Here is a 12,539-nt window from a genome sequence, read left to right on the forward strand (position 1 = left end):
GAGTGGACCGCCTGTTTCATGTCCATCCATATATTCTCAGTCGGACTGGTTCAACAGCACATGATATATTTCTGTCATGCTGTTTGTTTTTAATCTTTTAAGCAGCGCTGATAGGGCAGCAGTCAGCCCAGTGTCTCTGAGGCAGCGCATGTGGTGAGGAAAATGAATCCGTCTTCAGCAGAGCTCTCACCATGTCTGAGAGGTCAGAAGAGCTCCTCTGAACTGAAACACCTGGATAAGGTTGCTTCGGCATTACACTGTGAATCAGAGCCAGTATGACAACACCATCAGAAATCAGCAGGGGTGTCTGGGAAATGGAGATATGACAATGTGTCTAATCATCACTGGCTGGTCTTGTAGGCTTACATGAGCTGTCCTTAAATAACCTTCCTTACATCAGTCACCATTTAATCAAATGCATTAATTACCCTATACATGCATATAGTCATGCAATTGAACTGCATTCACTCTCACTTCCAAGTGTTTTCCGATCATTAGTTAGTTTGGACATCATTCGTGCACAGAAAATATTAAAGGAATAGTTCACCCGAAAACGAAACTTACTTTCCTTACCTTCATGTTGTTCCACACCTGGATGACTTTCTTTCATTTGAAGAACACAAGAAGATATTTTGAAGAATGTTGATATCCACACAGTTTCAGCACCCAATGGGAACCAAAACAGTTTGTATGTGAAAGATTATCTTTCATGTTCTGCAGAATAGACACGAGGGTGAGTATGAAAGATAGAATCTTCACGGTTAGAAATTATTATATCATGGTTCTTTATCGCAATGTTTGTCTACATATGACTTTATTATCGCACTGACTGTGATCTAGAGAGAAATATGGCCTACTGAAGCGATCCGGTTTAAGCAGTATGAAATAAAACAGACTAATTGGCACTACAGGGAGCAGGATGATTAATTGGGAGAATGAACATAGACAGCGCTGGAACTGAAGAGCATCTGCTTACTGTCTGTTACTGGCGCAGTCGGAGGCCAGGAGCGGGTCACTGTGCTGCTGTGGATCTCACTGCTCAGTGGGGGGCAGCAGCACACTTACTACATCTCTGTGTTGTTGATTCATAATAAAATATTACAATGTGTATCTACACGGATCCATTTGTTGTAAAATTCTGCCTGTAAATGTTTCTGGGAAACGATATCGTTCACGCACGAAATGGTTTGGTGCGAAGATGTTTATTTGAAATGCGAGAGCAAGATGAGGAATCTTCATGAAAGTGATGACATGAGCAAACAGTAAGTCATTTTTACTGACTGACATTTATACGGAATCTAACGCTGTAACTTCACAAAAGCGAAGCAAATAAAAAATAAAAAATAAAAGAAAACTAATTTCCAAACCTTGGAGGGTTTTTTTCTTTCCGTGCCTTCAGAAACGGGGACGAGTTCATGGATATAAATCAAATTAGAAAAATGAAATTAGGTTTTAAGTTTAGAAACTAGATCCGGGCCGTATCTTATTGCATATTGTTCAGAAGACTGAGACATGGCTGCATGCAGAAATAGTAACATTAGAGTATTTTATTAGTTCACTTATGGTTCAAATGTCACTGCAAATGAAACATTTAGCATCTTTTCTTACTTTTTTACTGCTTGCATTCAATATTCTCTGTTTTTATATTTTCACTCATTTTATGACAATTTCGTGAAAACAAAAATATATATTTTTTTTATTGCAAAAATTATGCAAGGTAATAAAATGTCATATAGGAGAGACCAGAGTTAGCAGTCACACTTTTACTCCGGACAATATTTATTTTTAAGTTTATTTTTGAACATCAGTTTACACAGAATTGTCCCACTGTTATTGCCAAGAAAAAAAAAAAAAAGCATACTGACCATGCAACAAGGTAAGTTGTCACAATGAACTAGACATCTAACAGCGAATTAAATACTTTTTTTAGCAATAAATGTGTGTATATATGTGTGTGTGTGTGTGTGTGTGTGTCTATATATGGCTGTTTAGTGTCTAGTTCTTTGTGACAGTTTATCTTGATCACCTTGCACCTATGTATGTTTGTATATAGGCTATACACACACAAATTAAGAAATAAAAGATGAAACAAAAGCATTAATGATTATTAAGAATAATTAAGCAGCAAAAATGTAAACGTTACAAACCAATAGCATTTAATATTATATATAGTTTGTAATGAATTAAAAAAATTGAATTTACAAAATTACTCTTTGTGACCCTGGTCTCTCCTGTAATATACAATAGGATTAAGTATTTTTTATTAAAGATTTTTACTATCATGCCACACTGCTGTCAGTAACATAAGCATGTACAGTCACATCTTCGAGACCACACATCTTCCTGAAGACTATCATATGGAGTTTGTGACTCAGCGTAAAAGCGTGTGGGGAGCTTGGGGGTTGCGGCTTACAGGTTTCTGAGTACTGTCAAACCAGGGGGAGGTGCAAAGGAACTTAGGGAGGAGTAATAAGATTGTTTCTGAGAAATGCTACAGACAAGGTCAAAAAATACCCAGCTTCGGTAGAGTTTACTCCCCCTTACCCCACCCTACGTTTCTCATTCTCTCTGTTTCAGCCACAAGAACATCTGGCATCCCTCCCTTCATCTCTCACCTGTTTCTCAGGACCTTGAGCTCCTATAAATGGCACCTCTTGAAAGATGTTGATGCAGGCAGTGTTTGAGCAGCCTGCCCATTTCCTGGCCAGGAAAGACAGTTTGCTTAAGCTGCTCGATTTCTCAGAGGATTGAGAAGTTTGCCACTTGCAGCTTCTGCTTATGTAGCACAACATGAGCATCACGCTGAACCTCTCCAGCTTCACAAAGAACGCCATGGGAATATTCTCTCTGTGTACTGCTCCACATATCATCACAAAAAGGATGTCAAACAAATGTGTTTATCTTTGCTTTTGACTGCTCCTGATCCAGTAGCGGTGACCATTACATACATTATGTATTAACTAGCCTACATACGATTTATAACCTGGGAAACAGACATTTTCTTCGTTCCATAATTACAGAATTGCTATCTCCTAAGTCCTGAAAACAACTCAGCAGCTTGATTGATAGTTTTGTGGGAATAAAGACTCAGTGTTCATTTCTTTTACAGTCTCGTATGGGTTCACTGAAATAAAATTTAAGACTAATTAAAAGTGTATCTGACAACAGGCATAAATATTCTGAAGAAACATATGCTCTCCTCAGCATAACCTCTGTGCGCACAGAAACCTGGCATGTTTTATACAAAACAAAAACGCTGTGCAATCTAATGAGCCTTATTTCAAACAGGGAACTTTCTCTCAGCCATATGTCTCTTATAAATGATAGTACTGAAGAGAATGGAGAGAGGGGATTCTCTAGATAAAGATTGTGCTGTGTTCTGTGCTTTCATTGTTTGCCTCTAAATGTTTCTATCAGCACTGTTCCAGAAATCAGTCATTGTTGGCCAGCCATATTCACTCAGTATTGTTCTGGCAGTGGCCTCCAGTGACTTGTGTGAAGTGAACGCACTCACTGTCCTGAGCCTTCGATTATCAGCCGCACACACCTGCAGGTCTTTACCTTTCATTTGAGCACATGGAATATGGGAGAGTTCCAGATGTTACCAAGTGAACGGTAAAAATTCCTCCCACAACATTTTGTCAATGCGCACAATTAAGCGTAACTATGGAAATGTAATGCACCGAATTCCACTATTCAGTTTTTTTTCTAACAGGCAACACAATCAAGATTCTCCCTTGAAGCTTAAAATAAATAAATAACCTAAGTACTAATAATAATGACAATAAAAATAAGTTCATACACATATTTAATTTAATTCAAAACCTTATAAAAATTAAAGAACACATTAAAAGGCACATGTATTAGATATATAGACATTTCAATTCATTTTAATAAAAAAATGTCATGTCCTAATTAAATATCCAACACTATAAATATTGAACACTAACAAGGAAGTTTGATGCATCTAATAGTGAGTATGTTGATCCGTAACACTATCGGCAAGCAGAAACCGTTCAGGGAATTTCCCTTCACAGCTAGACCGAGGTTTTAAAGCTCAGATCTCTTGTGCTGCATTATATGATCAGTGCCTTGCGAACCCTAATACAATTTCAGGATAAATGGTACATAAAGAGGCATTTAATATTTTCAAAGTGTCATTTAGCCCATATATATATATATATATATATATATATATATATACACACACACACACACACACACACACATATAAAATTGCATGCATGTACAAGTAAGGACTAATAAAAGATTCGAAATTTTAGCCCATGTGATGGATATAGAGCAGGACTATCTGTATCAGGCACAGAGAACAGCTCGAGCCCGCGGCAGAGACTGCTGATTCATACTTGTGCTTTTAAGGGCAGTGGAGCAATGCAGCAGAGACGAACACCACAGGGGCCAGAGAACCCTTGGGAATAAACACCTCAGTGAACCCGGATCATTCAAACACTTAAACTATCAGTCTCCATTAGAAGAAAGAATAAAGTGTTCCATCTCAAATAGCAAATCTACTGTAACAGTCATGACTAAAACTTGAAGTTTAACAAAATTAATAAATATTTTTATTATAGGAAATGAATACACAATTTTATTGAAAATATCCACTGGATTTTTATTTTCAAAGAAAAGAACTTGAAAAAGAATGGGCTTTCAATACTTTATTTTTCCCCTTGATACACATTTTCCTTATTCTCAATTCCATCCAAAGGAAAATTATAGTGAGGTAAAAGTGCTGAGAAACAAAATGGCACAATAAATTTACATCAAATCACCATGCCGACATCAGAGAGCAGACATAATGACTTCAAAATAATAGTGCGACTTCCATTTTTCACTTTTTTTTTTTTTAAACTCACAATCATTAGCATCCTAACGGACAAACAAGACAAATAAATCACAGAAAACGTAAACAAATTCTGCTGAAATCCACAACTCTTCTTGCAACATTGCAAAAGGGCTTCAAAAAGGCCTCGATCATCATTAAGACTTGTACTTTAGACAAGCACGTCCAAATCCAATGGACCGCCCCGGCACACACGGTTACAGATGCATTCAGAGCGGAGTTACAAAAGCTCCAACACCTTTGTCTGTTGAATAAAGGGTAACACTGGGGAATATGGAATTACAGCTGACAGGGGACAAAGAAAATAAAAAGAACAGAATATGAATTCAAAAACACAAAAAGCATGTTTTCCCATTTTAACACTCCCTTTCCAAGAAACACACTTTACACAGACTTCAAAAAGGAAATGAGCCAAGCCTCATCACACCAGACCTTATCTATGTGAAGCACATCTGGACAAGATAAAAAGCACACAAAACAAAAAGCATGTTTCTTTTCGTTTCACAAAAAAAAAAAAAAAAAAAAAAAAAAACAGATTAAGGTGAGATTCTGTTAGCCAACCACTACAGATCATACAAACTAGATTTCACACACACACACACACACACACACAGAAAGAAAGAGAAAACCAGTTTGGAAACAAGAGTACTTGTTCCTGATGAGTGAACATTTTAACTTCCTAATACAATGCTTTTCAAATTGTTTCACTTTTCAGGAAGTTGGCTGAACAAGAGTTGTTATCCTCAAGACACACTGTAGCCCTTTATCATGTCCCTGAGACTCCCCCATATTAGATTAATAAAAAAAGGGGGGGGGGGGGGCACCTTGTAGCTTAAGATGATGAATAGCTTTGGAGTAGAAGGCCTGTAAAGTGCATTCTTTGATATGGGTTCTTAATTTGGCCTTTTTCAGGTTTTGAAAATGCTGTGTAGTGCACAGTACTTGCTTTGGTTAGGAGGGTGATGTTGAAAAGACGGGACAATGACTCAGTACAACTCGAATGACTACACAACTGCAATTAGAAAAAGAAAAAGAAATGTGTGACATGAGACAAAAAAAAAAAAAAAAAAAAAAAAAAAAAAAAAAAGTGAGTCATTCATCCTCCTTCACCCTTATTTAAAGGACTGGCAAAAAATTTTATGGCACCAAATTATTCTGAAACCAGAGAGGATGAGCTACAAGGTCTTCAAAATCCAAATGGGTAATCACAAAAAGGCACATGTGTGCTGTGCTGCTGGTTCAAACATTGGTCCACAGTCTGCATGTCCCAAAAATACTGAGGGAAAAAAAGTGTGGGGCCAAAATACAAAAAAAAAAAAACAATGTACGAGTAAAAATCTATTTCAGCTCAAAAGCACTTTGGGGTGTTACCCACTGAATGCGAGGCCATGTGACCCTTCTCTCTTTACCCTAAAAGTCTGTGAGCTCAGATAAGAGAAAGGAACGTGGCTCATGGTTATCTGCAGCATGTGCTTGTACAAGCTGAAGCAGCAGGAGCTGTGGTGCGTGAGTGAGGCCAAGAGGAAACCTGAGGGGCAGGGGGCAGCTGTCGGCCATTACGTAAGAGCAGCTAGCAGAGTACTACCCTTCTCTGAATGGACCAATGTCGAAAGAGGAACTACACGTGGACATGACGGGGGGCCAGGAGAAGACGGACAAGTATAGACATTTACATAATTTAATACTGTCTAACGTACAAAAAGCACAGAACTAGCTTGACCCAACTGACGACTGCAATGTGAAGCAAATTCACTGACAAAGGACCAAGACAGGAGACGTCGAAGCTCAATAAAGATCAAGAGCAGCAACATCGATTAGATCCAAAACTGGAAAGGAATTCACACGGACATGCTTTTACATCCATTTAAACGAGCTTTGGGTATATCCTTCAGCTACGGTAACCCTTCCCAGACCTCAATTACCAGAAAAGACTTTGTGACATTCCAGCATTCACCCCTCATCTACAGTGACTCTAGCGAGAAGCAGAGGAAAGACAGTTGCCCCACTAGAAATTCCACCCACATGCTGTCCATTCAAGGCACATCCCGAGAGGTGCAGGAAGGGATAATTTTAGAGCGCTGTGACACCATTTGGCTTGGCTAGGCTGTTAGCTGGAGGTCTTGTTACACACGGCAGTGCTAAGTCTGCTAATGGCCGCAAAAAGCTCAGGAGGACAGATCGTCCAACCTTGTATGGACAAGTATTACCTCTCTGTCCCATTTAAACACAGACGCAATGTTAATAAGAGATGAAGGAAGGTTTAATGACTACAGCTGAGGATCTTCATTAAAATGGACTGTTTAACTGCTCTGGGTCACTGGGAAAAGGACAAAGCATCTTTTTGCAAAAATGCTGCAACCAAATTCAATTTTCGATCTCACCTTCATGTAACTGGCAAGACCGAACCAGTTTATAAATGACAAATTCTCAAACAGAAAAGTCTTCAGTATTCATTTACACAGCAATCTGAAGCACGTTGCCATGAATACTTGAACATGATTCGGTTCACATTTCTATTTGAGAACAAAAAGAATTTAGCTGCCCACCAGTGTTCCAAAAAAAAACTCCTGATAACTTCCGTCCTAAAATACCTATTATTTCACCTGTGCTCACATTTTTCATATCTTTTTCTTTTAATTTTGTCTTTTTTTTCTCTCCTTCAAATTTCTAAGAACATTATTTTATTTTATTTTATTTTTTTGGCCTTTTTATTTTGTAACACACAGGAAAAATATTAAATTTGTCCCAATATGCATTTTCCTTCATTTTTAAGGTTAGAGTACATTAAGGCACTATGGGAATCATTCCTCTTCAATATGGAAACAAATTAATCTCTCAGGTCAGGGACAGAGATGAGAGCAAACAAATCGAAATGTAAGAATATTAAAGTAAAAGAAAGAAAAAAATAATTCAAAACTCTAAAAATATATCACTTTGAATTAGAAATGTATTGGCACCTCTGCAGAGAAGGAATTAAAAAGAAAAAAAAAAAAAAAAAAAAAAGAAAAGAAAGGAAACGCTTGTCATTTTAAACATCCTTTATGCCTACAGAGGGAAACATCCCTTACGGCCAAATATCCGGCTTTCTGGCCTGCTCATGGATTTTGTTGTTGAACAAGCATCTTTGAGTCTTAGTTACAAGGCAACCAAGTAGGAATGGACTGGTTACAAGAGGCCACATAGTAGTTGTTGAAGTTCAGGTCTCTGACATACGGAGCCGGCTGGTAGTAACAGGTGACGCTGGATGCATCAGGTATGGCGTTCTGCTCAGCAAGAACACGAAACGCCATCAGCGAGATGAGGTTAAGCGTCTGCCGCCTCTCGTGTCCCATGAGACACACGGTGCTCTCGTTCACGACCCGTCGCAGGATCATGAGGTAGTTGTACTTGTTCTTCTCCTCACCGACAAAGTGGCTTTGCAGATAAGCCTCCAGTTTGCGCTGTTGCTCACCAATGTCGGGAAAGTCAATGAAGAAACGGGAGCACATGTAGCGCTCCAGGGCCTTAAATTCATCTTCATCTGTGGGCTTAAAGTCCCTCACCAGGAGGTTGCAGTATTTGAGCAAACCGCCTCCGCGGATCTCCTCCGGCCGCTTGGTGGCGATGAGCTTTTTCCTGAGGTGGTCCAGAGCCATGGCAAAGTCGCCGTACACGCTCTCCCCGACCACAGTAGGGTGGAAGTGCTGAGACATGGGGTTTTCTGAGAAGTCATAGTATGACAGCACGGAGTCCAAAATGATCTGGAAGGAGTCCACGCTAAACTCAAACTGTCTCCGGATCGAGTCCACAAACTTAAGTTCCACATTGCGGCCGTTGTTGTTTGACAGTGAGATGAGGGACCAGCGGTCCTGCTCTGTGTAGACTTTGACCAGCTTCTGGACATAGGCCTCTTTTAGGGTCATGGGAGTGATCTTCTCTTTGTTCACCCCCTCTGGCAGAAAGTCCAACAAAGTGCTCAAAACCACATCTTTGATGACCTGGAACTCCTTTTCCCGAGGAAGGTCTACCCTGAAGATGACGTCCAGGTCTTTGTAGCTCCAGCCGATGTCCTTTTCCAGCACGTGGCTGGCGGTGGAGCCGTTCAGGCGGACATCTTTGACCATAATGCCCCTCAGCTCCAGACGGTTCCGAACCATCTGTACGATATCCTTCAGACGAACCTCCAGGGTGGGAAAGTTGCCTCGTCCATGAACTGGCACGGCCTCCGTCAGCACGTCGTTCAAGCGGCTCACTTGCTCCCAGGTAAGCACGCTTTGTGACTCACTTTCACTGCTGGATGAGGCTGAGGCCATGTTTGCCATCTATGCAGTTTCCTGAGATAAAATATAAGCGCAAAAACAATTTCAAGGAATCTTTAAAAATCTCTAACAAAAACAAAACTAGAGTTAGTTTAGTTGGACAATAAGCCTGAACTGAAAGAAAACACAATGTAATTAAAGGTTCACTGCTCTCTCATAACAGAAAAGCTAACATTGATTGGCAGGCTTTCCTCAAGGACAAACAAACTCTAAACAGAAACTGAATCATTTAAACTGAGACAGACACTCAGCTGCTCCTCAACTAATTCAACATGATTACCAGCTAAAAACATAAAAACTAAAAAAAAAGCATTGATCAGTCACTCACACTAATGATTCACTTAAAAGAAACGTCTAAACCAGATGGCTAAAAAACTTCCCATGATCATTTTAAAATAGAGAAAGAATTTAAAGGATAAAAAGATTAGAAGCCCTAAAAAAAAATATAGAACTCTACTTACAATGTATCTGAATAATGCCTTGATACTAGACAGACTTTACAGAATTATTATTATTTTTCTTAATGATGTCTTAGACCAGAGTCATATTTTAGCCTATTGGTAATCATTGTCTTATTGGTAAATAAACATGTTAGAAACCCCTGATTTTTACCTTTTTTATGTTTGAATATTATAAGAATTCCAGGAGGAACCCCTTTGGATTGTTTCCAAATTATGGTAAAATTTCACATTGGACCTTTAACGTTAGAAGATACATGGCGGTCAGCACGCGAACTTTCAACTAACGTTACCTGAATTTTATTAAAACAAGAGCCCATGTGCGGAAATAAAAACGTTCACTGTTCCAAACTCAATGCATCTGGTTGAAAAAATATATAGAATAAAAACAGTTATTTAATCGGAGTATGATGTATATAAAAATTATAGTTTGAAACCGCGCACGCGAGAGACCAACAGAGCCACAAACTGCGCGAGATTATCGTTCAGACCAAAGAAACCAAAATACCATCCCTGCACTTATTCCCAAACACAAACTTTGAAGTGAATCTCCCGATTGCATACGAATCACACAGATCCAACGCGTTTATATCAAGTTATAAATACGAATTATGTCCACCTACTGTTCTCAGTAAATCCACCTGAAGTGCTCAGCAACGTGGTCGGCACAGAGTAGTGGATGTCAAACAAGGTTTCGCACCAGCAGCAGCTCCATCCATCCGTTCGTTCGTTGGTTCAGTCGTCAAATGCTAGAGCTTCAGATCTGAAGAGCACACACATGCGCGCTCTCTTATAACTGCCTACTAAACAACCTGCTTCTCCGCACCTCCACTGCGCACTATTTTTCCGAAGCCTTGTCATCAACACAAACAGCATACATATAAATATTTATTTTATTTAACAATCTGTTTACAATTTAATAATCTGTCTGCATTTTACTTACCATTGCTTCCGTGCTAAACACTGCAATACAAGGCATCTATGGATTCAAAAACATACGGCGTTCTATTCGCTGGTATCAATGCGCCAGGCGAAGCCTGTGATTGGCTGAAGAGGTTTTTGTGTTGCCTGGAGACCACAGGCACTTGTAGAGTTTGACATCCGGCTTTTGAAGGGAGTAGTTAGAGCAGGTTATGCTAACTAGAACACATTTGGTAACCTGAGGTTTCTTTTTTAGTTTTTCTTTTTCTTTCTTTCTTTCTTTTTTTTTAGGTGCATTAAGTATTAAGCTTGGCTATCAGTTAAAAATATTTAAAGCTAAGCCTCTTATTTTTGTCAGCGCGCAAATTATATAACAGATAAAATAATTTGCTAATGCTCGATAACGATTAGTATTATATTTTTACATTTTTATTGATGAAATAAAACTCTACATTTGTGGGCTATGAGGAATAGATAAATTAAACTTAAAAGTTAAAACTTGTAACTTAAAAACAACTGCTTTTTTCCCGAAATTCTGCTGGATCTAGCTTTCATTTGCACCATATGTTGAATTGTTGAAATATGGAAGAATCAGGTAACGTTAGGCAGTTACTGTAGAAATATTTACATATAGCTACAGAGTGATTTTACCTACTTCTTAGCCTAAGGCTAACCCAACCTTAATCCTCACACAAAACTGTTCATGTCCGTAGGCCTACATCAGTAAAGTACAAGCAGAACAATTCAGGAACCTTTAATATTGTGAGAAACTCATACAAAATCATTCTAAACATGAATCCACTATATTTGTGAGGACACTTTAAAAAAATTGTCCCTCACAAACATACCTGTCACACAAATGCTCTTTTGTGTCTTTTATAACTGTGAGAACAACAGACACTAATTAATATTTGTCTTGGAAAAGCTGGATCTACAAGAAACTCAAATAATCATTACATTTAGACACTGAGTGGTCCATAAAGAATAAGCAGCGGTGATGTGTCAGTGAAACTGTGGACAGTGGGTTTGAAGGAGTAAAAGAGCCTAGTAAGTAAAGGACATGTGGGGAAACCCTATAGGAAAGCAGCACTACATCATCACTGATGCTGCTGAGTAAATCAACGGACCTTGTGCAGCCTCCAGTGGAAATATGAGGGAGGGATATTCCAGTCTGATTGCTTCCTTCAGAATCTTTTCTTAGCAATGATGTGGGTATAAATTACACAAGAAAGCGAAACAGGAAATGATTGCTCAGTCGCATATGAGGAAACTCCACTATTGTGTGCTGGGTCTGAACGAAAATGAATTTGTGAATGACCTAGAAAAATAAAGATAGAATGAGACAGCAACAGAGAGAGAATTAGAAACTGGATATGAGGGACTGTCCTAACAGTTTTGTGATAATCTTACATGACGTCAATGGTGAGGTATTGGTATTATATGAGATAAGAAAAAAGTCGTTGACATTTATGATGGGAGCATCATTCCCATGCTGATTCATACACACACAAAAATCAACATTGAAGATTGTTATAGGGAATAATGGCACCATATCTTACACATTCGATTGAATTTCTAATCTTGACAGCAAAGCAGAGTTTTATCTTAGCTAAGCTTGTATGTCATATGAAGGGTTAGCATCAGATGTTTTTTTGTTTTTTTAATCCGTAACTATGCATGAGGTTCGTCCAAATGAGATGAAACCTTTACATACAGTATTGAAATGAGCAAGAAGCATCAAAGATGTGCTACATAAGAGAATGAAAGTGTTTTTAGTGGTCAGTGCAGGTATGTACAAAATGAAAAACATCTGGGTTATTACTGCCCAAACTGGTTAGTGAATTTACCTAAAAAATATAATGAGTCATAAACACGAGAGAAAAACTATATCTAGATTCTATATCACTTAGCTCTCATTAAACTCCATCACAAATGTTATGAAAATCCCACTGGAAAGCAAGACTAAATAGTTTAATACATTTAATTCAGAAGTTTTGG

General features: G+C 38.5%; 1 protein-coding gene across 1 annotated transcript; it reads right to left on the reverse strand.

The window, feature by feature from the left end:
• Window positions 1-7,888: 7,888 nt before the first annotated feature.
• Window positions 7,889-10,471, reverse strand: LOC113108535 (terminal nucleotidyltransferase 5C). The gene is made up of 2 exons (XM_026271714.1): window positions 10,244-10,471; window positions 7,889-9,177 (listed from the first exon to the last, which is right to left on the reverse strand). The coding sequence occupies exon 2, from the start codon at window positions 9,163-9,165 to the stop codon at window positions 7,996-7,998; it is 1,170 nt and encodes a 389-aa protein (XP_026127499.1). The 5' UTR covers window positions 9,166-9,177; window positions 10,244-10,471; the 3' UTR covers window positions 7,889-7,995.
• Between the last annotated feature and the right edge of the window lie 2,068 nt (window positions 10,472-12,539).

This window comes from Carassius auratus, chromosome 9 (assembly GCF_003368295.1).
Source record: "Carassius auratus strain Wakin chromosome 9, ASM336829v1, whole genome shotgun sequence".
Classification (NCBI taxonomy): domain Eukaryota; kingdom Metazoa; phylum Chordata; class Actinopteri; order Cypriniformes; family Cyprinidae; genus Carassius; species Carassius auratus.

Coding starts and splice junctions, on each gene's coding strand:
- LOC113108535 (XM_026271714.1), bottom strand. CDS start 9,165: ATGGCAAACATGGCCTCAGCCTCATCCAGCAGTGAAAGTGAGTCACAA.